The sequence below is a fragment of the Balaenoptera borealis genome (genome assembly GCF_965194805.1).
Source record: "Balaenoptera borealis genome assembly, chromosome: 2".
NCBI classification, from domain to species: Eukaryota; Metazoa; Chordata; class Mammalia; order Artiodactyla; family Balaenopteridae; genus Balaenoptera; species Balaenoptera borealis.
Genome location: NC_138867.1, coordinates 53,995,885 through 54,023,168, shown reverse-complemented (window position 1 = coordinate 54,023,168; position 27,284 = coordinate 53,995,885). Strand labels below are relative to the sequence as shown.

General features: G+C 37.9%; 1 protein-coding gene and 1 long non-coding RNA gene across 6 annotated transcripts in view; both read right to left on the bottom strand.

Moving 5' to 3' along the window:
* The window catches only part of NLN (neurolysin), a 98,102-nt gene that overhangs the window by 43,138 nt on the left and 27,680 nt on the right, over positions 1-27,284 (bottom strand). For 2 of the 5 annotated variants that reach the window (XM_082373625.1, XM_082373624.1), the window contains exons 2-4: positions 13,478-13,737; positions 9,227-9,375; positions 385-492 (exon numbers count right to left, since the gene is read on the bottom strand). In XM_082373625.1, the coding sequence (XP_082229751.1) occupies positions 385-492; positions 9,227-9,375; positions 13,478-13,737 (517 nt within the window). Of the gene's footprint in view, positions 1-384; positions 493-9,226; positions 9,376-11,570; positions 11,684-13,477; positions 13,738-27,284 lie in introns of those variants that run through there. The other 3 variants (XM_082373626.1, XM_082373627.1, XM_082373628.1) reach the window with 3 other exon arrangements.
* LOC309619452 lies at positions 5,444-6,003 on the bottom strand. Its single transcript, XR_014238976.1, has 2 exons — positions 5,927-6,003; positions 5,444-5,586 (listed from the first exon to the last, which is right to left on the bottom strand). It is a non-coding gene; the product is annotated as an uncharacterized lncRNA (long non-coding RNA).

The following is a 27,284-nucleotide window of genomic DNA, read 5'->3' as shown; positions in this document are numbered from 1 at the left end:
GAAAACTCTCCATCATAGGGATTTTATTACCAGTGCCCTGTCTCTTTATGAACAAGGGAGTAAGAATACAAATCAACTATTAAGATCTGAACTAGCTACCAGAGAATGTACACTAGAGCAGGGAAAATAAGCCTGGCACACATGAAACAAATAAAACCTTGACAGGATTAAAGAACAATTAAGTTATCAGTTGTTTGTCAGTCATCATGAGGTTAATAGGAGTTGTGGAATTTAAAATCGTTGACTACTAAATACATTGTAAACTGATTTGTATTATGGGTTATTTCCCATATTACAAACATGTGTTTCCCTAATTCCTGTTTTTTGTTGTATTTTGTTTTATCTATTCTTTTGTTTTCTAATAAGAAAAGGAAACAAACTCACATTTTGTACTTGTTCTGGAAGATGGAGTCCGTTCCTTTTTCCCATTTTCACTGATTTTTCCAAGTATCGTCTGGCTTCAGGCTTTATCTTTCCCAGATCACACGTTTCCTGAAATTAAAGAATGTGACAACCTCTTTGATTTCTGTTACAACAGTGCATGGGTAAATTATAAACTATGAGGCCAACAGCAAAATTTATTCAACATCTCTGGTGGGCTATGAAGTACATAGGTGATTATGAGGCAGGTCTTTTTGAAAACCTATGTTCTTTTATGCTTCAGTGAGCTTCTGCTTATTTAAAACTGAAAAATTAAATAAATAAAAAGCTAACCAGAATTTCCTTGCCTTGCATCAGAATCAAGCGTGCCTGTACCACTTGAAAATGCGATAATAGGGAACATTTGCATAATCTCATAAAACATTCTTTATGACTGAGTAGTCTTTTTCACAAAACATATTTCTTATCACAAATCATCTGGATTTAATTTTCTATCATTTGCTAACCTGGTTCCACTTGAGAGGCAAAAATAGAAATAATGGGCAAATTCTCCAAAAATGGAGAGTAGGACTCTTTTGCCAACATACCAAACAAGGACAGCTGGATAGAACCCCAGCAAAAGGCTTCCAACACTTCAAAAATGCCTTACTGTCATTTGGTAAGAGAGATCAAGGGACCACATCAAGCTGCATGTGGGCAAGTATCTGGGGAAAATGAGTTAGCACTGCACAAAGAGGAGGAGAGCTGGACAGTACATGTGAACCTACATGCAGCAAAGCAAACAACACTCACTCAAAAGGACGGAGGACCCTGAAGGAGAGTGGAAAATTCCCCCAGCCACAGCAAGATAGTAAACACACCAGATGTTTCTTCAAAACACGTGGCAGAATATACATGGCACATCTGGGTGGCTGGTTAGTTTGTGGTCCCTGGGAGGAAAGGGGCGCCAGACAAATTCAACAGGTGCAAAGGATTCAGTGTGGTTGAGAGCCAACGAGGGACTTCTGTCTCTAGAGCCTTAGAGCCCTCCCAGCCTCAGAGACCTACTCTGGTTACACTCTCTCCGTGAAAGACTTGTGCTGTTCACCCCAAGCTTTATATTTTCCCACCTAATCAGATCTTTAAAAGGACTGTGCTTAGCTTTAGAGTCTGCATTTTAGACTGCTGGTAAAAGGCTCTTGCTGCAATAGGTCTCGTAATTTTTTATATTTTGTTGCAGCAGGTAAACAGAGTTGTATTTTAACTGAGGGTCCTACTTAATACAACAATCTGTATCTCACTTTACCTGCCAATAAATAATTTTGTGTCATAGTACTAAAGCACTTGTTATGCATACATTACTCACAGTTTCCTCTGAGTTTATTCTCAGTGGGGGCAGAGAACTGTTAGACCCCTTTTTCCATAATAACCCCTTCTGTGCCCTTGGAGAATTTCTGAGCACGCTGGCATGAGTGGAGTGGGAACCCTCCCTAGCTGGTATTGGCACATACTGGGATCCTGGCAGCAGGTGCCTGCAATGGCAAGAAACCCAGAATGGCTAGGGAGATGGCTGGGCTGTGGGCTGATTCCCTCAGAGACGGCCAGCAGTTCAAATCACAGTGTTCATATGGATGTGATTAACGTGGGTTGACTGAGGCTGGCTTTAACAGCACCAGGAAGTCTGTACTGAGATATGGGGCATGGCAACAGGAGTCCCTAGACAGGATGATACTACAAGTTGTAAGATTGGGGAGAATCTAGGCAGTAGCTATATGCAGTGGAAGAGAGGAAAAAAAAATCCCTGGTGAGCAGGGCCCGGCAAGGGCTGGGTACACTGTGAGGACCCAAGTGATCAGGTTGAGGTACAAAGCAGAGGACCTTCCCACCTGGGCAGTGGGCCAAGGCAGAAGCAAGGCACACAGCTGGACAGCAGCATGGGTTTTTGGGTTCCTGGCATTCACCTGGTCACATGTGGCCCTGAGCTTAGGACAGAGGCTCGTCATAAGCCTCACCAGCTGATGTAAGCAGAATTCTTACTCTACTCCAATGCTTGATCAGGATGGGCTCTCATACTCAGTGGGCCTGGACTTGCCATATCTGGGAGTAGCAGGGCTGCTACTTCAGAAAGCCTGAAAGTGTACTCGGCACAGTAAACTCAAAACTCCTGGTCTAAATTAGGTAAAACTACCTATCTCCCCAAATAGGTAATCCAAGTGTAAACAGGTAGAAGGATGTTCTGAGAAAAATCAGCTCTGAATTAGGTCTAATTAAATATGAACAAATTACCTGTACTGAAATATTCGACTTACCAGAAAAATGACACATAGCAAAAATCTGATTCAATTATATCCAGATACCCTTTGCCAGTCAGACTCTGAGGTCTTGGGAAATCTCCGGAGGGCTCTGGTAGGAGTAAAGCATGTCTAAAATGTGCTTCTAAAGCACATTCCTCTCCCAAAGCTGATCATAATAATATTCTCCCTTATAATCTCCAGGCAAGATCAGAATTACTGCCCAAGGATTTTCTAAGTGGGAATCAGCCAACACTTCTAGACTGCTCTGCCGCAGTTGCATCTTCCTTCCTGAAAAAGAATTTAATCCCCTTGAATCTGAACCAGGTCTCATGCCTCTTTGGGGGAGTAGGGAGCTAAAGTTCTCTGAAGTAATTTTCAAATTTATATAATCTGACAGCAGGGGATCTTATTTTAAACTCTGTGATGACAAGATTTAGTTTTCCCCATCTTCCTCCTGTAACTAAGAATTTTTATATAAAAGTGTGAGCGCATACACACACACATTTTTAAATGTATGCTTATATACTAATTTCACAGACAAGAAAATTGAGATTAAATGATTTCTCCAATATCACACAGCTGTTTAGTGGTAAAAATGGGGGTAGAAATAAATTCTTTTATATTTGCAGTGTCTCTCCCTTTTTTTCTGTTTTTTTTGTTTTGTTTTGTTTTTTCAATCACATTTGCTGTCAGGTTTCTTTCTTTCTTTCTTTTTTTTTTTTTGCTGTCAGGTTTCTATCCTACTACTGTGAAGAGGACGCTCTTAGGCAGCTGCCTGCACTCTGGACAGGAGGGCTGCAGAAAGGCCTCTTGCTGACTCCGAACTCAATACCCTATCATGAGTCTCTGCTTTCGAGTGGGCCACAGGCAGAGTGAGGACACGGAGAGGGGAACCGCACTGCATGAAGACACATTTAACTGAGACTAGCTCTGTTCCATTCAACAACCATTTACTGAGCTCCAATTTACGTCAGGCACTAGGAAAACAAAGATGAATATCCTTGAGGCTCTTTAAGTCAAATGAAGGGAAAAAAAGATATATCAGCAAATAATGTTAATATCATGTAGTGAGTGAAAAGAGAGTAAGTATTGTATTTGAGAAGCACAAAAGAGGGACAACTGGCTAACGGGGAAACTAAGGCAAGGTAGTTGATGCTTTATATTGGATCCCTCGGCTTTTAAGAGCCTGACAAAGGTACAAGGTTCAGTAGTATTATGACCAATGACTAGACTTATGCATTTCAAAATCAAGAAGGCATGGTAAGTAGAGGGAATTACCACTGCTATGTTGAATTTTGGACAGAGCTTTTCCTCTTCAAAAAAAAATTTCTTTTTTCTCTCTCTTTTTTTTTTTTTTAAACCGTAGTTTTAGGGCACTGATTCTTCCACAGCTGGTAGATCACATAATGCTTAAAAGCATCTATACTTAATTCTGTGACCTACTCATTTACAATGTAACATTAAAACTTTTCTGTTTAAATTACTAATTGGCTAAGATGAACTGGCAAAGACCAAATTCCACAGCTCTGAAAAAAATATAAATAATATTACAATAGATAATTGTATTTCTCAATTTAGCTTGTATAATTCACTCAATTTCACTAAAGAATCCCTTTCCTGTACTTACTACTCAGTAGGCCACTGGAATAAAATATTACAGGCCTGGATTGTTTCAACATGGAAACATTGTACATTTTTTCTCACCAATGTGGCTTTTTTGATCTTTGCAGGCTTTTTAGCCAATGATCGAGAGAAGCCTTTGTCAGCACAGGGAAACACCAAGACTTCAGTCCATACTGCTGGCTTTTGATACCTGGACATTTTTTAGCTAAAGGGATGAGGACATCCTTGTTTTTCACTTCTTTTTGTTTTCTTCTAGAAAATTAAGAATCAATTTTAGAATTAAGGATACATTAAATGTTATATTTTTATGTAATATTTGAAATCTACAAATGACTATAACTACATATATATGTTTTAAAGACAAATTAAATCCACCCTTAAACTTATGAAATACAATATTAAAACACTGTTGCCTTTATCTATGTTAACAGGTAACCACTCTCTTGAATTTTGTGTTACACATTTTCTTCCAGCATTACCACTTATGTATACATTGTTTAGTTTTGCTCCTTTTTGGCCTTTTTATTATTTTTTTATTTATACTTTTTTTTAGTACAAACCTTTTATTTTTAAATGATATCATGTTGTATGCAGTGCTCTGCAATTTCTTTTTTTCTTTCTTTGTTCCTAAGATTCAGCCATGCTGTTGCATGTTGCTGTAGTTTATTTCCTTCACTGCTAAAAAACATCCCATTGTAAATCTACTACAATTTATTGCTCCATTTTCCTGTTGATGGAAATCTGAGTTGTTTCAGTGTTTTGCTATTATAGATAATGTTACGAATACATGTCCCATGTCACTGTGCACAAATGCAAACCTATTTCTAGGTAAATGCTGAGGTGGGGGTGGGGAGGGTATGCTAAGTTATGGAGAATGTAAGATCCAACTTCATAATATTAGATTTTTCTCCGAATTAGTTATTACTATTATTTAAAAAATCATTTTACACCTTTACTAGCAGTGCACAAATATTCCCAATGATTCACATCCAGACAGATACTTGGCATTGTCAGACTTGTTCATTTTTGCCAATCTGGTGAGTGAAAAATGGTATCTTATTGCAGTCTTTATTTGAACTTCCCTGACTTAATGAGGTTAAACATCTTTTCATATGTTTAATTGCCATTTGTGTTTCATCTGAAATACCTTTCATGTCATCTGCCCATTTTTCTATTGGGATGTTTGTCTTTTTTACTGATTACAGTAGCTCTTTATATATCCTAGGTACTAATGCTTTGCTAGTGTCATATTTTGTAAATTTCTTTTTTTAGTATTTGAGTATTTTTTTTTTGTATTAGTGTCTTTTCACTTTATTTATTTATTTATTTATTATTATTTTTTTTTAATTTTTTTTTTTAAATTTTATTTATTTATTTATTTTTGGCTGTGCTGGGTCTTCGTTTCTGTGCGAGGGCTTTCTCCAGTTGCGGCGAGCGGGGGCCACTCTTCATCGCTGTGCGCGGGCCTCTCACTGTCGCGGCCTCTCTCGTTGCGGAGCACAGGCTCCAGACGCGCAGGCTCAGTAATTGTGGCTCACGGGCCTAGTCGCTCCGTGGCATGTGGGATCTTCCCAGACCAGGGCTCGAACCCGTGTCCCCTGCATCGGCAGGCAGATTCTCAACCACTGTGCCACCAGGGAAGCCCTCACTTTATTAATAAAAGTGCTTTATTTTAATGTAGTCATGTTTATCAGCCTTATATTTTATAGTTAAGCACTTTTGGTGTCTTGTTTAAGAAATACTTCCCTGATCAGATGTCATAAAGGTATATTTCTATATAAACTTCCAGAAGCTTTAAAGTTTAACTTTTTAAGACTTTAATCCATTAGGGATTGTTTTTCATTTAGTTGTGAAGAGCAATCCAGTATTTTTTCCCCCACATGGATAACCCAGGTCCTTGCATCAATTACTGAAGGCCTATTTTTTGGATCTGTCACCATTTCTCACTCTAGTTTGAAGAACATTTACTAAGTGTTTACTGTACTTTGTACCAGGCACTCTGCCAGAGATGCAAAATAGAATCAAATGTGACACCTCCCTCCCTTGAGGGTTTTAATGTAAAGTCTACATGATTTCTGGCAAGCATTTACCAGCCGCTTCTATGGCTCCTGGAAAGTCACCATTTCTGAGCCTCAGTTTCTCTACTAATAAAAAGGGATACTTCACAAGATTGGTATAAAAGTTAACTTAGATAACTATATTGCTATACAAATGTAAAGTAGTATTACTAGCCACACTTGGGAAGGAGGTAGGAAGACTATAGCACACTGGTTAGTCTCATGCTCTACTATGATTTCATCTATCCATTTAGTCAACAAATTGCTTATTTTAAAGGTTTTGAAACATGACTGCAAATCAGATGATACTTCCTAGACTGTGATGTGGTGCCCCTTGAATCCGGGTAGATCGTAGCGACTAGCCCATCAGTATGGTATTGCAGAAGTGATGCTACATGACTTCTGAGACAGGTCATAAAATGCAATGCAGCTTCCATGTAGTTTATTGTAACATCCGCGTTGAAGCCCTCTGTCTCCATGAAAGAAGTCCTACCACCCTGATGCTGTCATGCTGTGAGGAAGTCCAAATTAGCCTACATAAAGACACTACATGGAGGTGCCCTAGGGGCACACGAAGACAGAGATACCTGGTTAGCCTCTACATGCTCCAGCTCCAGCCACCACTGCCTGAAACCACATGCAAGACCCCAAGCCAGAGCTGCCCAACTAATACCTTCCTGAATTCCTGATCCACAGCAACTATGAGAGAAGATAAAATGATTGTTGCTATGTTCAGCCACTAAGTTTTAGAGTTACATATTGTACATCAACAGATAACTAGGATGCTTACTGAGCACAGATTTTGCCATAAAGAACTGTGAAAAGTAATTTCACATTTCTATTCATCAATATTAAGTGAAAAATAACATAAGAGCTAAAATAACATTTTATATCTAATTAAGATAATACATTTGATTATTGCCTACATTGGTGGCATCTTGAGACCTCAATATTATTCAGAGCACCCTCATTTTAGGAGAGCATGCCTGACATTGATGACTCTACATAAATTTAAAATCCTATTACCCAGCCTAAGGAAGGCTTCATGTATTATATCATGGTAGCCCTATTTTATTTACGGTGTTACAGGAAAAATTAAATACAAGATTTAGATATATCTAACTTTGTCCTTTAGGTAAGAATGGGATGAGATTTACCATCTATTAAAGTGTCCAACTCTAGCAGAAAACTGATTCTGATAGTTCTAGATTTTTAAAAATACTGACTAAAAAATGTAACTATTTGTCAAGGAAGGTATTTAAGTTCACCAAATAAGCTCCAATTCATAAACAAACACAATAGTTATTTTTAAAATTATTCTGATGTAGCCTTAACATTCTAAATGCCCCTGAAATTGTTCACACAATAATCCACACGTATGAGAATAAACCCCTGTGGAAAGAGGAAAAATTATGGAACTAAATCTGAAACTATTATAAATTAATATAATAAAACACTGAAGTGAACCAGCTCAAGTAAATGAACAAATCTGATAAATGCACTGGTGTTTATGAGGTCACTTACAGTGTGCTAGGCTGCTGTCTCGTCTACTACGCAGGCAGCAATTTGTTCCCAAATTTAGTGGGATCAGAGGCCAATATATACAAAATTTAAAAGTATAACAAAGAACTCTAAAGCGACAAACCTCCCATATCTTGATAACATTTGTAAGAATCAGAAACAGTGGAAAAGTAACAAAAACATTAGACTCAATAACATTAAGATTGCAATACCTTTTTGAGGCTAGAAAATCCCAAATGAGAACTTAGAAGTCAGGATGAAAAAAGAATTAATCAAAGGAAATTAGAAATGTGGGGGAAAAGCTCTATAGTACATATATAATATCCAGATAGAAAAGAAATAGATTATTTTGGGATGAAATAAAAATAGGAGACTATAAGGGCCATGATTTGAATTGTACAGAATAACAACTGAAGCTAAAAGTTGAAAAGAGAACAATTTAACTAGCAAAAAATAGTCATAGTTATTTTAATTTATGTTATTTTTATAGTGCCAAAGATGAACAATTATGAACCATCATAGATGAACATAAATTAAGGGTGAAAAATGTTTGTCTGACATGAGAAAATAGGCAGCATGTACATCTTACATGTCTAAATAAATAAATTCTGGATTACATATTCTACAGTGAGTTACAAATAAAACATTTGAAATAAAACTGCTTTTTATTTCAATCCCTGTCATAACTTGCTAAAAAGAACACAAATTTTGACATTTTGCCTATACAACGTGCAAAATTAAACAAAAATGCCTAGGATTGTAAAACACTGGTTGTTTTCCAAACAAATTGCTGAGTGCCATGAAAATAAAAATTCAAAGCAAAGACATGATGAAAATGCTAGGAAGCAAACCACCATCGTTGATGAAAAGACCCGAAATACTCAAGGCAGACCCACTTAGAGCTTTCTTAATACATAATTTCTGTGAGTCCTGAAAAATGTAAGGATGACAGATAGGAATGTCTCTGGCATACAGCATCAACAGTATGTCATCCGTATTATGGCCAAAACCACATGATATTTATAGATAACTCAACTCCATTTGCTTCTAGTTGATCTGATCTAATATAAACCTTGCAAAATTTTGAAAATTCAAAGAGGTTTTTACATCAAACCATTAAGTTCATGATGGCTAAAAAGCCTTAGATTTATGGATGCACACTCTTTTATACTTGGTCTTAAAAATTTTAAGTGAATGTAATTAGTAACTTAACATAAACCTAAGTGATATAACACTATGTTGTGCCCACTATCATAATAATTAGAAACAAAATCTAGGAACATTCAAATACTTTTTATCATTGGTCAAAGATTTTTACTTCTTTATTGTCAGTTTTTTTTTCCTTTTAAAGGGAATTATAAGACCATTTACCTTTAAATGAACAATTCTCAGAAAGATATCTTCTCTCATGCTCATCTCGATATCAAAACGAGAAAGTCTTTTGTCTGCTTCTGTACTTGCTGCTCGTACTTCTTTGTCAGAGGAGACGTGCTGGGGAAAGTCTAGCATGGTTCGTTCCACTGTTAACAGAGGAAAAAACCAGAAGGACTCATTAAGTCAGTATTAAGAAAAATACCTCGTACCTAGATGAATGATTATCCGAATATAAGTTTTTCATTACATACTTTCCATAAAGGCTCCTAGGGCTATCAAGAAACAGCATCTAACACAGGACTTGGCTATTCCTGGGGCATTGTTAGGAACAATAAGGGTGTACACTGAGTACTTACCAAAGGATGTTTAGTGTGCAATTTATTAACTGGGAATGTAGAAAAAAAAAAAGATGTAGTCCTTTTTAAAAAAATTTTTATTGGAGTATAGTTGATTTACAATGTTGTGTTAGTTTCAGTTGTACAGCAAAGTGAATCAGTTACACATGTACATATATCCACTCTTTTTTAGATTCTTTTCCCATATAGGCCATTACAGAGTATTGAGTAGCGTTCCCTGTGCTATACAGTAGGCTCTTATTAGTTATCTATTTTATATATAGTAGGGTGTATATGTCAATCCCCATCTCCCTATTTAAAAGATGTAGTTCTTGGGGACTTCCCTGGCAGTCCAGTGGTTGAGACTCTGTGCTTCTATGGCCGGGGGTACGGGTTCGATCCCTGGTCGGGGAACTAAGATCCTGAATGCTGAGTGGTGTGGCCAAAAATAAAGAAAAGAAAAGAAAAGATGTATTGATAGTTCTTATACTGAGGCATTTTTTTTTTTTTTTTTTTTTAAAAGGAAGCAAGTTTTGTTTTTTTTTTAATTTATTTATTTTTTTTTTATTTATTTTTATGGCTGTGTTGGGTCTTCATTTCTGTGTGAGGGCTTTCTCTAGTTGTGGCAAGCGGGGGCCACTCTTCATCGCGGTGCGCAGGCCTCTCACTATCGCGGCCTCTCTTGTTGCGGAGCACAGGCTCCAGATGCGCAGGCTCAGTAATTGTGGCTCACGGGCCCAGTTGCTCCGTGGCATGTGGGATCTTCCCAGACCAGGGCTCGAACCCGTGTCCCCTGCATTGGCAGGCAGATTCTCAACCACTGCGCCACCAGGGAAGCCCACTGAGGCATTTTATAGTCTGGGAGTCGGGGGTAGGGAACAGTACATGAAAAGATAACAATACAGGACAGAGCAGCTTAGCTGTCAAATGAATGGGATAGAAACTCAAAGCCTGCAATACCGAGGGCTGGGGCATTATGCCATGCCTTGTGGAGAAGGCTGGATCTTAGAGGATGGGCGGGGTGAGAGGAAGAGCTCAGTAGGGGACTGGAGAAGTAGAGACTGAAAGCATGGGGACCGGCAAACAAACAGGATGTTTAAGAAACAAGCAGGCCAATTTAGTGGGATGGGGCTTGTTTAGAAAAGAAGTTCTTAACCTTCATGACAGACTCCTTAGAAAATCTAATCCAAGTCATGGACCCTCCCCCAAATGCAAACATTCATACACATATAAAAAGCTGCATAGAATTTCAGAATTCTCAGAAATCTCAGTGGACATATTCAGTAAGCAGCTGAATACTGGGGCTTAAATGATGGTAGTAATGTCATCTGCTCTTATTTTCACATATCAAAGTTGGTTGTTGGGTTTTTCAAACATTTGCATTTTGACTTTAATTAGGCAAAAATCTGATGTCAGTGAAATAATCCATACTACAGCAAAAAAAAAAAAAATCAGTATGGTTTATAACCATAGTTGTGGTTATGCTGTGACAATGAATACATTTTAATTTTACTATCTTTAGCACTTTGAAGGTATTATAAATAGGTAACATTTACACATGTGATATATGGTAGACAGTAAAGCTATCCTTTATATACCATGGAATTGTCCAGTTAAACAAGCTACCTTATGCATATCAGTCCCCTTAAAACACTGTCACAAAGAAAGCTGTAAAAAAATTGCCACAGATCAATAAATTCATAGTGTCTGTTTTTAAAAAATCAAATTAGATAATTATTATTTTAGGATTTAATATATCATTTTTGTCCCTTGATTAAAGAAAGAATAGAATGCAAGATTTAACATTTAATACATACAGCACTTGTTTAAGTGAGTTAACTAGATAGTCACAATTTCTGTTTACTTTTAAAAATTAGCTCAAAAAGATATTAAGAAGGAATCAAAATTGCTCAAGAACTTAAATGAGCAGAACAAAATGCAGGAGTCTAAAACTGGAAACATATTCTTAAACAAACAATAATATTGAAAACCATTTCCTTCCTTACTTTGCCACAAAGACCTGGAACCAGACTTATGTTCTCACTGCCAAACTATAAACAATGCTGATGCCCGGTACCTGACACTGGACAAATGGGGTTTTAACAGCTACTGCAGGAGGCTGAGAACATACACAGATAAGAGAAAGTTAGTCTTTAAAAATCTATTCCGAAACTCAAACATTTTTATGATTAACCCATAAAGATAAATTTACAGGAGAGGAAGAAAAAATATCACAAAACTAAAGGTATATTTAAAAGATGTACGATTGGGAGAAAAAGCAGAATTTAAGATAATTCTGTTTTAAAGATTTTTTCCCCACCTTTTTTTACATTTGCTAAATGCATAAGCTACTAGGCTGGCACACCGTCTTAGTCATAAGTGACTGAAGAAGTGAGTATGTGAACCAAGGACAAACCACGTACGGGGTGGGAGATGCACACGAAATTGCCTGCTGGGAAAGCTCTGCTGAATGGGGACCTCCTCCATTCCTTTGACTTTAACTACAAGACCAACCAGACTTTTTTTACTAAAGAGTTTAAGCTCAAGGCTTGTAGCAAGATTTAGTGGCTATTAATGAGAGTGAAGCAGTTGGTAGTAAGAGGCAGAAACTGAAACAGAAATGCAGAGGGAAGAGAAAGTAGCCAAATCCCTATTACGGTGGGACATAGGGTAGGGAACTCTTGGTGGGGAAAAAGAGATGACTAGGTCACTAGGGCTGTGCAGGATTTTGGACAACCTTCCAAATTCCAGAATCCATACAAATGCTTATGATAATTCAGTTCTACAGATAACCTATGTTCTTACGATGCCTGGCTACACAGCCAAGGTTGTTTAGCCATAATTATCCTACAAAATATATCCAATTCTTTGAGAAAACGGGCATGAATCTTCATTCCTTACAACTCAAATGGTTTAATACTTATATTATTAAAATAATATATTTTAAGTGTAGGAAATATGGAAAATAGAGAAAAGCATGAAGAGTAAATGAAAAATCAACTATAAACCTGAAAAAAAAAATGAATGGCTGCTTCCAAATAACACACTGTTCCTTGAGAAAGATCACTTAAAGTATCAAATTTATCTCAGCTCAATTGTTCTGAAAGTCTCCTTTGGATCATTTATTTTTGTGATCATTGTTTTAATCCATATACTGGCATTTAGACAGGTGGGACAGATGGACAATATCTTAAAAAAAATACAAATGTATAAAAATGCACCCATTATATCCCTACTGAAATATTAATGATAAAGAAACTAAATTGAATGTGTTCATTTTCATAATAACTTTAAAGAATTCATGTTTAACTAAAAGTGATCTATAAATCACAATAAAACTATAAATCTAGTACCAAAAATATTGGCCATTATTAAAATTTGTTTTCTTTCTTTGTCCTTTTAATGTTATTAAATACTTCTCCTAAACATGATTTTAATGGCTACATAATGTTACAGAGGGTGAATGTACCATAATTTATTTAGCTATTCTACTTGTTGACACTTAGGGGTTGTTTCCAAGCTTTTGCTGTGATAGAGTACCTGTTTATACATAAGTTTATATATGATTTTTCCTATATCTGATTATTTCCTTAGATTATGCCTAGATGTGGAATTAATTACGGGGCTAGGGTATGAACTTCTTAAAAGTTTTGATATATACTGCTCTCCAGAAAGCAGTTGTAATGAGAGTGTACATTTTACAGCACCTCTGCCACATAATAAAATTTTTTAACTCAGGTAATATAAATAATTCTAAGCAATTATGAATCATTAATCATTTAAGCAATTACAAATCATTATGTAAAAATCAATGTCTTGTAAAATTGGAAAATGAATTGCCAAGACAGGAAACATAAAATGGTTTATGATGCCCACAAAATGCAATATTGATGTGCTTTTGCATCCTACCCACCTATATACTTCACTTCTACATCTGCCAGTGCCTGCAAACAGTTCTTGTAAGTTACTTCCTCAATGTCAAGCATTGCAATAGCATCGTACACCTGTTTGGTCTGTGCAACAAGCTCCTCAGTTCTTGTTTTAATTTGCTCTGGTGAAAGATCCCATCTTAAAACATTTCTGCCAGCTGCAGTATAGGAAGACATTGCCTGAAGAGAAGACATCACTTCTTTTCCTAAAGTCATTCTGAATAAAATCCTGGAACCACCAATTCTACAAAGAATCAGAAAAAAGATAAAAATTAGGCATTTTGTTGGTCCAAAGTCAACACACAAATGTGTATTATCTAATTAAACTTTAAAGTAAAAAGAACTTTTTACTAAAATTGAGCAAATTTCTTTCAGGTGAATACATATGCACAAAACTAAATGCTCTTTATTTTCTTGTTTTCTTGAATAGTTACAGAGTTAATGGAATTTGGACTTTCCAAACACTGAATTGCTTACGTAATTAAATCATATAGAGAAATAAAGTTAGGTGTCAAAGACATAATAATTGTCCTTTATAAATTAAACCAGTAATCTTCCTTACTTAAACATTTTTCCTGTGCTAATATCCACCTACGATGTATGTAGAATCAGTATTTTGATATTCAGCAAGGAAACATTTTCAAAATTCTTTCTATATTGAACAACAATTTAAAGAATGTTTTACCAAAATTTCATGAAAATCAACTATGGCAATTTGAATTTAAGACTTAAAAAATAAAATCTGGTATAGCTATGGCATTATCCTGAAAGATAAAGGAATGATACCAACCCTTTATCCACTTAAAACACTGAAACTAAAAACTGATGCCATGTGTGTGTATATATATCTATAATATATAATTCTAGAACTTATAAATAAAAATAATTAATAGCTAACATTTATTGTGTTTAGGCACTGTACTAATTACTTTCCATTTATTAACTCAGTCCCTACAACAATGCTGAGACAGATACTGTGGTTATTTCCATTTAGCCAAAGAAGTAACTAAAACACAGAGAAGTTAAGTAACTTGCCCAAGGTCACACAGCTGGCTACATGGTGGGGACTAGGATTAAAAACCAGGTAGTACAGATCCAGAACCCACTCTCTTAACCACAATACTAAACTTAATTCCTATTATCTTACAAGACCCCAAAACAACCATAGGCAGGACAATATTCCCTTTTAACAGATGATGCAGTTGAGACTCAGAGAGGCCAAGTGACTTGTTTAATGTCATTTGTTCAACAAATATTTATGAGCATGCACTGTGTCTGGTCATTGTGACAGTCACGAAGGATAAAAAGGCAAATTGACTGGGACCCTGCTATTTATATCATGGAGAAGACTAATTGATAAACGGGCAATTGTACTGCATTGAGATGAGTGCCATGATAGGGTAAACAGGGAGAACTCTGAAAGAGCACAGGAGCTTTTCTAGAAAGATTTTCTAGAAGGAACAGTGAGCAAGCCAAGATCTGAACAATGTGCAGAAATTATCCAAAGGTCAAAGGTTGTAAGGTTAAGAAAAATCTGAAAAAGTTAAGTAGGAACTAGAGAATGAAGAGCCTTGGGAATCATCTGAGTTCAAACCTACTCTGAAGACAATGACAGAGCCACTGAAGGGTTTTAATCAGGTGAGAGATGAGCAAAGACATGCATTTTAAAGAAATCACTCAAATTATAGTGAGTTGAAATGTTTAGAAGAGAGATCATTCCCAGAGAGAAGCTATAATGGTTAACTGGGGCATAATATTATGGTATACCTAACTAGGAAATAGGGGGAATTGGAGTGATTTAGTAGATATTCACTAAGAAGAATCAATATGACTTGGTACTGAATGGATGTCAGGAGGAGGTGAGATACTCAAGGATGACGTCCAGGCTTCTGTCTTGGAATTGGAGGGATGCACAGAGGCTCTGTCGCTAAAACAGGGGACTCAGATGAAGGAGGAGGCTCTCTGGTGGCACAAAGGGAAATTCAGTTTTGGACGTGCCAAGTCTGAAGCGGCTGTAGCACACATAAGTGGAAATTCATTACTAGTAAATGTAATTGGACTGGACTTCCCTGGTGGTCCAGTGGTTAAGAATCGGTCTTGCCATGCAGGGGACACCGGTTCCACCCCTGGTTGGGGAACTAAGATCCCAGATGCCGCAGGGCAACTAAGCCTGTGCGGCGCAACACAGAGCCCATGTGCTGCAACTAAGACCTGACGCAACCAATAAATAAATAAATAAATAGATATTTAAAAAAAATGTAATTGTGGAGTTACATGGGTGGTTGAACTAGCCCAAGGGAATTTGCAGAGTGAGAACAGAAGAACAACCGAGCTCTAACTCTAGTTTAACCATTGAAGTAGAAAGAAAACCAAGTAGGTTGGGTTCTAGGAATTGTGAAAAGTAAGCACTGAAAAAGGGAGTGAATAACAGTATGAAATGTTGTACAAATCTCAAGAAAGAAGCAAGAGTCTCTGTTGAATTCAGCAACAGGAACGTCATTGATGACTGGCAAGAGCAGTGTTAGTGGGGTGGTAGAAGTGGAAGTCAGGTTGCTATGATTGAGGGCTATGGAGATGGTAAAGAACCGGAGAGAGTGCACCTCAGCAACTCTCCATAGAGCTGGCTGTGAAAACAAGGAGAGCTAATGCAGTATAAGGGGCTGAGACATACAAGGGTGCATTTTTAACATAGGAGAAGCCAGAATACTGACCCCCTTTAACTGTCTCTCCACAATAACTGATATTGTCTATGTGAAACATACTGGTTGATGGTTACACTCAAGGCTGGCACACTATTTTCCAATGTATTTCCACATTTCTCCTTCAACCAGTTGAGTTATATATTCACCAAGAGTCAAGTTTAATTGCTCCAAAACCTGTTTATGCTTACTATACTCATTTCCTTTTAATTATTTTATTTTATAACAATTTTTTATTGGAGTATAATTGCTTTACAATGTTGTGTTAGTTTCTGCCGTACAATGAAGTGAATCAGCTATATGTATACACATATCCTCTCCCTCTTGAACCTCCCTCCCCACCCCCATCCTACCCATCTAGGTCATCAGAGCACTGAGCTGAGCTCCCTGTGCTATACAGCAGGTTCCCACTAGCTATCTATTTTACACATGGTAGTGTATTTATGTCAAACCTAATCTCCCAATCCATCCCACCCTACTCTTCCCCCCGTGTCCACATGTCTGTTCTCTATGTCTCTGTTTCTATTCCTGCCCTGCAAATAGGTTCATCTGTAGCATTTTTCTAGATTCCACATATATGCATTAATATACAAGGTTTATTCTTCTGACATTTCACTCTGTATGACAAACTCATCCCTACATTCGTAGAGACGTGGATGTAGGTCCATCCACATCTCTACGAATGACCCAATTTCGTTCCTTTTTATGGCTAAGTAATATTCCATTATATATATGTACCACATCTTCTTTATCCACTCATCTGTTGATGGACATTTAGGTTGTTTCCATGTCCTGGCTATTGTAAATAGTGCTGCAATGAACATTGGGTACATGTCTCCTTCTGAATTATGGTTTTCTCAGGGTGTATGCCCAGTAGTGGGATTGCTGAGTCATATGGTAGTTCTATTTTTAGTGTTTTAAGGAACCTCTATACTGTTCTCCACAGTGGCTGTATCAATTTACATTCCCACCAACAATGCAAGAGGGTTCCCTTTTCTCCACACCCTCTGCAGCATTTATTTTTTGTAGATTTTTTGATGAGGGCCATTCTGACCAGTGTGAGGTGTAGTTTTGATGTGCATTTCTCTAATAATTAGTGATGTTGAGCAGCTTTTCATGTGCCTCTTGGCCATCTGTATGTCTTCTTTCGTGAAATGTCTATTTAGGTCTTCTGCCCATTTTTTGTTTGGGTTGTTTTTTTGGTATTGAGCTGCATGAGCTGTTTGTGTATTTTGGAAATTAATCCTTTGTCCATTGATTAGTTTGCAAATATTTTCTCCCATTCTGAGGGTTCTCTTTTTGTCTTGTTTATAGTTTCCTTTGCTGTGCAAAAGTCATTAGGTCCCATTTGCTTATTTTTGTTTTTATTTTCATTACGCTAGGAGGTGGTTCATAAAAGATCTTGCTGAGATTTACGTCAAAGAATGTTTTTCCTATGTTTTCCTCTAAGAGCTTTACATTTAGGTCTTGAATCCATTTTGAGTTTATTTTTGTGTATGGTGTTACGGAGTGCTCTAATTTCATTCTTTTACATGTAGTTGTCCAGTTTTCCCACCACCACTTATTGAAGAGGATTTCTTTTCTCCATTGTATGTTCTTGCCTCCTGTTATAGATTAGGTGACCATAGGTGCGTGGGTTTATCTCTGGGTTTTCTATCAAGTACCATGGATCTATATTTCTGTTTTTGTACCAGTACCCTACTGTCTTGATTACTGTAGCTTTGTAGTATAGTCTGAAGTCCGGGAGCCTGATTCCTCCAGCTCCATTTTTCTTTCTCAAGATTGCTTTCGCTATTAGGGGTATTTTGTGTTTCCATACAATTGTAAAAGTTTTTGTTTTAATTCTGTGAAAAATGCCATTGGTAGTTTGATAGGGATTGCACTGAACCTGTAGATTGCTTTGGGTAGTATAGTCATTTTCACAATATTGATTCTTCCATCCAGGAACATGGCATATCTCTCCATCTGTCTGTCATCTTTGGTTTCTTTCATCAGTGTTTTATAGTTTTCTGAGTACAGGTCTTTTGCCTCCTTAGGTAGGTTTATTCCTACCTAAGGTATTTTATTTATTCCTCCTTAGGTATTTTATTCTTTTTGTTGAAATGGTAAATGGGATTGTTTCCTTAATTTCTCTTTCTGATCTTTTGTTTTTAGTGTATAGGAATGCAAGAGATTTCTGTTCATTAATTTTGTATCCTGCAACCTTACCAAATTCATTGGTTAGTAGTTTTCTAGTGGTGTCCTTAAAATTTTTATGTATAGTATCATGTCATCTGCAAACAGTGACAGTTTTACTTCTTCTTTTCCAATTTGTATTCCTTTTATTTCTTTTTCTGCTCTGACTGCCGTGGCTAGGACTTCCAAAACTATGTTGAATAATAGTGGCAAGAATGGACATCCTTGTCTTGATGTTCCTGATCTTAGAGGAAATGCTTTGAGTTTTTCACCATCGAGAATGACGTTTGCTGTGGGTTTGTCATACATGGCCTTTATTATGCTGAGGTAGGTTCCCTCTATGCCCACTTTCTGGAGAGTCTTTTATCATAAATGGGTGTTGAATTCTGTCAAAAGCTTTTTCTGCATCTGTTGAGATGATCATATGGTTTTTATTCTTTAACTTGTTAATATGGTGTATCACATTGATTGATTTGCGTATGCTGAAGAATCCTTGCATTCCTGGGATAAATCTCACTCGATCATGGTGTATGACCTTTTTAATGTGTTGCTGGATTCTGTTTGCTAGTATTTCGTTGAGGATTTTTGTGCATAAATTCATCAGTGACATTGGTCTGTAATTTTCCTATTCTGTGATATCTTTGTCTGGTTTTAGTATCAGGGTGATGGTGGCCTCCTTGAACGAGTTTGGGAGTGTTCCTCCCTCTGCAATTTTTTGAATGAGTTTGAGAAAGATAAGTGTTAGCTCTTCTTTAAATGTTTAATAGAATTCACCTGTGAAGCCATCTGGTCCTGGACTTTTGTTTGTTGGAAGATTTTTAATCACAGTTCCAATTCCATTACTTGTCATTGGTCTGTTCATATTTTCTATTTCTTCCTGGTTCAGTCTTGGAAGGTTATACTTTTCTAAGAATTTGTCCATTTCTTCCAGGTTGTCCATTTTATTGGCACAGAGTTGCTTGTAGTAGTCTCTTTTGATGCTTTGTATTTCTGTGCTGTCAGTTGTAATTTCTCCTTTTTCATTTCTAAGTTTATTGATTTGAGTCCCGTCCCTTTTTTTCTTGATGAGTCTGGCTAAAGGTTTATCAATTTTATTTATCTTCTCAAAGAACTAACTCTGAGTTTTACTGATCTTTGCTATTGTTTTCTTCGTTTCTATTTCATTTATTTCTGCTCTGATCTTTATGATTTCTTTCCTTCTATTAATTTTTGGTTTTCTTTGTTCTTCTTTTTCTAGTTGCTTTAGATGTAAGTTTAGATTGTTTGAGATTTTTCTTGTTTCTTGAGGTGAGACTGAATTGCTATAAACTTCCCTCTTAGAACTGCTTTTGCTGCATCTCATAGGTTTTGGGTTGTCATGTTTTTTGTTGTCATTTGTCTCTAGGTATTTTTTGATTTCCTCTTTGACTTCTTCAGCAATCTCTTGGTTATTTAGCAGTGCACTGTTTAGCCTCCATGTATTTGTGTTTTTTACAGTTTTTTTCCTGTAATTGATTTCTAATCTCATAGCATTGTGGTCGGAAAAGATGCTTGATACAATTTCAATTTTCTTAAATTTTCCGAGGCCTGATTTGTGACCCAAGATGTGATCTATCCTGGAGAATGTTCTGTGTGCACTTGAGAAGAAAGTGTATTCTGCTTTTGGATGGAATGTCTTATAAATATCAATTAACTCTACCTGGTCTATTGTTTCATTTAAAGCTTGTGTTTCCTTATTTATGTTCTGTCTGAATGATCTGTCCATTGGTGTAAGTGGGGTGTTAAAGTCCCCCACTATTATTGTGTTACTGTTGATTTCCCCTTTTATGGCTGTTAGCATTTGCCTTAGGTATTGAGGTGCTCCTATGTTGGGTGCATAAATATTTACAATTGTTATATCTTCTTCTTGGATTGATCCCTTGATCACTACGTGTTATCCCTCCTTATCTCTTGTAACAGTCTTTATTTTAAAGTCTATTTTATCTGATATGAGTATTGCTACTCCAGCTTTCTTGTGATTTCCATTTGCATGGAATATCTTTTTCCATCCTCTCACTTTCAGTCTGTATGTGTCCCTAGGTCTGAAGTGGGTGTCTTGTAGGCAGCATATATACAGGTCTTGCTTTTGTAGCCATTCAGCCAGTTTGTGTCTTTTGGTTGGAGCATTTAATCCATTTACATTCAATTTGATTACTGATATATATGTTCCTATTACCATTTTCTTAATTGTTTTGGGTTTGTTTTTGTGGGTCTCTTTCTTCTCTTGTGTTTCCCTCCTAGAGAAGTTCCTTTAGCATTTGTTGTAAAGCTGGTTTAGTGGTGCTGAACTCTCTTAGCTTTTGCTTGTCTGTAAAGCTTTTGATTTCTCCATTGAATCTGAATGAGATCCTTGTGGGGTAGAGTGTAGATTTTTTTCCCTTTCATCACTTTAAATATATCCTGCCACTCCCTTCTGGCCTACAGAGTTTCTGCTGAAAAATCAGCTGATAACCTTATGGGGATTCCCTTGTATGTTATTTGTTGCTTTTCCCTTGCTGCTTTTAATATTTTTTCTTCGAATTTAATTTTCTTCAGTTTGATTAATATGTGTCTTGATGTGTTTCTCTTAGGGTTTATCCTGTATGGGGCTTTCTGCACTTCCTGGACTTGGGTGGCTATTTCCTTTCCCATGTTAGGGAAGTTTTCAATTATAATCTCTTCAAATATTTTCTCTGACCCTTTCTATTTCTCTTCTTCTTCTGGGACCCCTGTAATTCGAATGTTGGTGCGTTTAATGTTGTACCAGAGGTCTCTGAGACTGTCCTCAATTCTTTTCATTCATTTTTCTTTATTCTGCTCCTTGGCAGTTATTTCCACCATTCTACCTTCTGGCTCACTTATTTGCTCTTCTGCCTCAGTTATTCTGCTATTGACTTCTTCTAGTGTATTTTTCATTTCAGTTATTTTGTTGTTCATCACTGTTTGTTTTTCTTTAGTTCTTCTAGGTCTTTGTTAAACATTTCTTGTATTTTCTTGATTTGTGCCTCCATTCCATTTCCGAGATTTTGGATCATCTTTACTATCATTACTCTGAATTCTTTTTCAGGTAGGTTGCCTATTTCCTCTTCATTTATTTGGTCTTGTAGGTTTTTATCTTGCTCCTTCGTCTGTAACATATTTGTTTTCTCACTTTTTTTGATGGGTGGGGCTGTGTTCCTGTCTGACTGGTTGTTTGGCCTGCGACATCCAGCACTGGAGTTTGCAGGCAGTTGGGTAGAGCTGGGTCCTGGTGCCGAGATGAGGACCTCCGGGAGACCTCACTCTGATTAATATTCCCTGGGGTCTGAGGTTCTGTGGTAGTCTAGCAGTTTGGACTCGGTGCTCCCACCATAGGAGCTCAGGCCTGACCCCTGGCCTGGGAACCAAGAACCTGCAAGCTGTGTGGCATAGTGAAAGAAAAAAAAAAAAAAAAAAGGAGCAGTAAAATAACAAAGAATAAAAAATAAAATAAAATTAGAAAAACGAAAAATATATTAGGAAAAATAAAAATATAAGTGCAGTAACAACAACAAGATAAAACAGAACAACAGAAAAAAAAATGGGGGGGGGAGCAAGCCAAAAGGAACAGAACAACAACAAAGAATAGAGAATAAAATAAAAGTAGAAAACTAAAAAACTTATTAGAAAAAATAAAAATATAAAACAGAACCACAACCTAAAAAGAATAAAAGAAAAGAAAAGAAAAGAAAAGAAAAGAAAAAAAGGCCAGGGGCTTCCCTGGTGGCGCAGTGGTTAAGAATCCGCCTGCCAATGCAGGGAACGCAGGTTCGAGCCCTGGTCCAGGAGGATCCCGCATGCCACGGAGCAGCTGAGCCCGTGCGCCACGGCGGCTGAGCCTGCGCTCTAGAGCCTGCAAGCCAGAAGTCCTGAGCCTGCATGCCACAACTACTGAAGCCCACGTGCCTGGAGCCCATGCTCCACAGCGGGAGAGTCCACCGCAATGAGAGGCCCACGCACCACGGCGAGGAGCGGCCCCCGCTCACCGCAACTGGAGAGGGCCCGCGCGCAGCAGCGGAGCCCCAACACAGCAAAAATAAAATAAATAAGATAAATAAATAAATTTATTAAAAAAAAAAAAAGAAAGAAAGAAAGGCCAGAAAAGGCCTTGGCTGTGGGGGGTGGAGCATAGGCAGGGGGCAGGGCCTAGGCTTGGGACCCACGCAGCTGGAGAGAGGTAAGGCCCTGGGTGGAGATGTGGGGGTGGGGCTTAGGCTCAGCACGGCCAGAGGGAGTCTTGGAGGGCAGACGATCAGGCCTGGGACCCACCTCCCGTCCCACCTCCACTTCTCCTCCCCCGTCCACCCCCCCCACATCCTACCCAGTCGTTCGGGGGTTCCTCCTACCCCCTTAGGTGTCCATGGTCCCCCACCAGTGCCTGGTAGGTGCCCTAGTTGTGAGGAGGCTCGAACTCCACATCCTCCTGGTCTTCCGTCTTGACTCCACCCCTCTATACTCATTTTAACGTAAGTTAAATATTTAACTGATTAAATGCATGCAAAAAGAATGATCTGTTTTTTCGGTAAACTATCTTGGGAATACTTTAAAAAAGACAGTTACTAAAAAGCCAACCAAAAAACTGCTGTTATAGAAGATTGAGAAAAGAATTACAAAGATTCAGAAGGCTTCTGAATTCAGATTACTTATGTGTGTCTGGAGTGTTCTTGCTTCACTTTAAAGAAACTGAAACTGGAAATGAAAATAATGCATTTCTGGTAGAGTTTATTCAAGGACAGTGAGGGATGCCAATCAAGTGATTCACCCTTAACCAAAAGGCCTTGGTCTTACCTCAAAATATTTGAAAATAAATACTCATTTATGTTTTCTTTGAATACATGGCTTGAGCAATTTAACATTTTTTATGATTCTATTTGAAACAAATTTTAAAAATTAATTATTAAATGACATAAGCACTGGGACTTCCCTGGTGGTCCAGTGGTTAAGACTCTTTGCTTCCATGCATGGGGGCATGTGTTTGATTCCTGGTCAGGGAACTATGATCCTGCATCCGCATGCTGCACGGTGCGGCCAAAAAAAAAAAAAAAAGACATACGGAGCAAGGTCTTAATGGAGGTAGGAAGAAATGGCATGTATACCATGAGCAGAGCAAATTGTTTTAGATAGGAAGAGACTACAGTCTCAGTAAAATCAATGAAACAGGTAAAATGGAAGTAGTTAGGTTAGAGTAAAAAAAAAAAGAGAGATGTTTGAATTTAAGAAATCAAAGATTAAGCCTGACAAGAACCAGGATACTTTCTTGGAAGTGGACTGATATAAATGAGTTGAAGAGTGCAAAGAACCGACAGCCCAGTACTGGACAGACTGTCTCCGTGAACACTGGCATCAGCAGCTTGATGGCTGGGCCTGGGAGTAGAAAGGAAGACTGAACCAGGAACCAAAACCTTCAAAGAATGGAGGGGACCAACCAGGTGGGTGAGAGAGGACATCATGAGCAGGGTCCCGTGAGCCTTGAAGGTGTTTTTACACCATGGTGAAGAAGTGTTGGTCTGGGAGTATAACGGGAGACATGGTGAGAGTCGGGCAACGAAGAAGATGTGGATCTTTCCTCCTTACTTAGTGGGATGGGGTGTAGAAGAAACAGAGATGGGGAAATTTTCCTCAGAGTTGAGTGGATTTCAGTAAAGGTTAAGAGGAGAAGAGAGGATCCAGAGAATATGAAGAAATGGAGGAGTTTGTTTACTATGGGACAAGGGCTCTGGAAATAACAAAGGAGGAGTCCGAGTACAACCAATAGCTAAATATGTGTTGGCTGTCCAGTCATTCACCTCTCCCCCATCTGATTACATACGCATTTTCTTCCCAGTGGCCACGCCTCCCCAGCAAAGTCCATGACCTTTGAAGGTGGCTGCCCCCACCCTCAGAACTCCTGTGAGAGAAAGGGGTCTCATTCCTATTGAATGTAACTGAGCAAGCTGGTGCCCTTGACTGCAGCTGGCATCTATCTTATGAGAAAGAGTGGAACCTGACTTATGATGAAATAAACACTGTGACTGGAAGAATAAAGGAAGGAAACCAAATATTTACTGACATCACCGATCCCTTAGATCAACTAATTCTGAAGCCTGACCTAGAGCTAGACTTTCTAGTTATGTGAGCATATTGTTTAAAGGCAGTTTGAATGTGGTTTTATGTTATTTGCCTCATACGGGATCCTAACGGAAAAAGGAATGAAAACTGATAAAGGAATGAGCACGGAAAAAACAAGTAAGGAGGTCAGAATATAAGAAATGATGGATGACTGGAGGGTCTCACAGGCTTGGTGGTGACCTAAAATAATAGGGATGTGAAGTTCAGTGTGTTGGCTGAAAACTTCCAAAATAATTATTCCCACAATCCCTCATGGATACACAGAACTGAGGCCTTAAACAAGGAGTCAGCCATGACCATGACTGGTTGGGCTTCCAAGGAAGTTGCAGTACAGGTGAAGGGACTGGCCATGGGATTACTGAGGTAAGTAACAGCAAGAGGGAGACTGATGAATAAAACGTAAGACTTCTGCATCTCAATACCCTGCTCTTTTCACCACTCCTCTTAGTACAAACCAATTACTATGAACAAATTTTCATTATTGTTAAACAGCTTTAAAAGAAAATTATGTCAAACATTTCACTGATAAGATGATCTCCACTGGTTTTCATTTACTTCCGAACATTTATCAAAAGGTTGAGTGTTTGGCCACAGCACACCTCAGTTAAACTGATAAAGATGTCAGCAGCAAAAAACAAAACAAAACACGAAAAGATGTCAGCAGCTCTACCTTGGCTAAACAGCTATATCAATAATCACCCTTGCACAGTTTCTATTGCAACTAATGTAAAGCTACCCCTTCCTTAAAGTAGTATTATTCCCTAAATGTGGAAGGGGTAAGAAGAAAGGAACAGAAGTTAGAAATCATGACTTCATGGGTCAACAGAACACATGAAAATTTTTATCTTATACCTTCTTTTATTGCCTTCTGGAATTTTGTCTTAATTCCTTTCAGGATTTATAATTCTTGTTACCAAAGAAAAGAAATGGAGACAGAAGGATTCCCTTATACTTCTAACTAAAACATTTTGATCTATTGAGAATTTTTCTCCCTGCACTGTCTCCGCTTTTCCTCTTCCACAGTTTTTTTGCTGAGTATCCCTCCTTTTCCCCTTTATTACGATTTCAAGCTCATTCAGTACTTCGGATGCTGGTACACTGATCTCTTCCTCCCCTTCAGTGTCTCTGCAGCCCTGGAGAACTGCACTTGGGTGGGAAAACCAGTGCACCTGCAGTCATTCTAGCAACTGTGCTTGTACCCTTGAGAATCTGGTGAGGATTTTTTATTGACTTTTTGCAACTGAGAGCTACAAAATTTGAAAGCAGGCAACACACCATGATCTTGTCTTTCTCTACAGGAGTTATTACGTGCAATTATGTGAACATGAAAATCTAGATTAAATCCGAGATTCCTACTGTCTGATTAAACTCTAGGCTTTTTTTCCCCCTACAAACTCCCAGGCTATTATTTCAGTCCCAACTACACCTTCATTTTCTCCTGTCTTTAAAGCACTTTCAACACACAACTCTGAATTTCTAACCAAGAAATAATACAGAATACCCTACTAGAATTGACAGGAAGATGCATTTGTTAGGGTTCTAGTCTCCTATGTCCAAAAACCAAATAAAGTATTTAGGCAAAGAAAGCAAGTAGCACAGATTTTGACTGAGATCACCAGGCTAAAGAATTTCGTTTGGACAAATGAGCATGCTACAGTTACTGTGAGTTAATTATTGTCCGAAAACTTTAGCAAAACATTTTATGGAATGTACTTTCAGAAATGTTCTGATTTGCTGGATTCATTTTCTTTTGAAGCATAGTTTAAAGGCCTCCAAGTCCTCCCATCAAGGCGTCTTTGACTGTTCCAGTTCATACAGATCTGAGCTTCTATCACCTTTTATCTGTGCCATTCATTTTAGACATTTAAATTACTGTCATCCACCTGTTCAACTGGTTTGTGTATGTCAAATCAGACTAGGACTTGTCCAGCACAATAACCATTGTACATACCTTGTGTCACAACCCTAGCACATTGCTGAGCAAATACAAGATGCTTTATGTATTTGAAATGAGATGGTATTGACGTGGCTAAAACATTACTGCAACACCATCTCCTTTCATCATCACAAATAAACATCCATGCAGGAAACTGTGTTTTACTAGGGCCAGGACTAGAGTGAAACTCCACTATGTAAAATGTCACAACTTCCATTTTCCCAGACTTTACGTTTAATCCATGCTCCCATCCTTTCCCTATAGTGTTACTGTGTTGTAGTACACATTTTGCATGGCATTTCCTGAAATTTGCCCCAATTCTTTAAAATACTTGGCAAATATTCCTAGTATTTACTTTGGAACTAATGTTTCTCTACAAGCTATGAAGGCTGCATTTCATCAACCCCTTCGACTGGAATTTCTATACGTTTCTTTTAGTTATTTCTCATCTGGTTGTTTTGTCAGAACCATTTCTTTTTAATCTTGATCCCTACTGGTCACAAAGTTGTCATTTTCAGCCATTGATTTAACTAAATCGCCCCTCTCCTTACAACTTACAGGCCACAGCTCAAGTCCAGGCTCCTTTCATCAGAGCACACAGGGCTCCTTAATTTTGGATTTCACCAGTGCCAAAGCCCAGCCATGCACCTCCCCAAGGCTCACCTGTTCTTTTAGGCACTTAGCCTACTTCTACCTTGAAGCCTCCAGCCAAGCAGCACTTTATCCACTACATCTATGCTTTCTAATACAGTAGCCACCTGTGGTTATTTAAATTTAAAGTAAATAAAATTAAAAATTCAGTTCTTCAGTTGCACTAGGCACATTTCAAATGCTCAACAGCCACCATGGCAAGTGGCT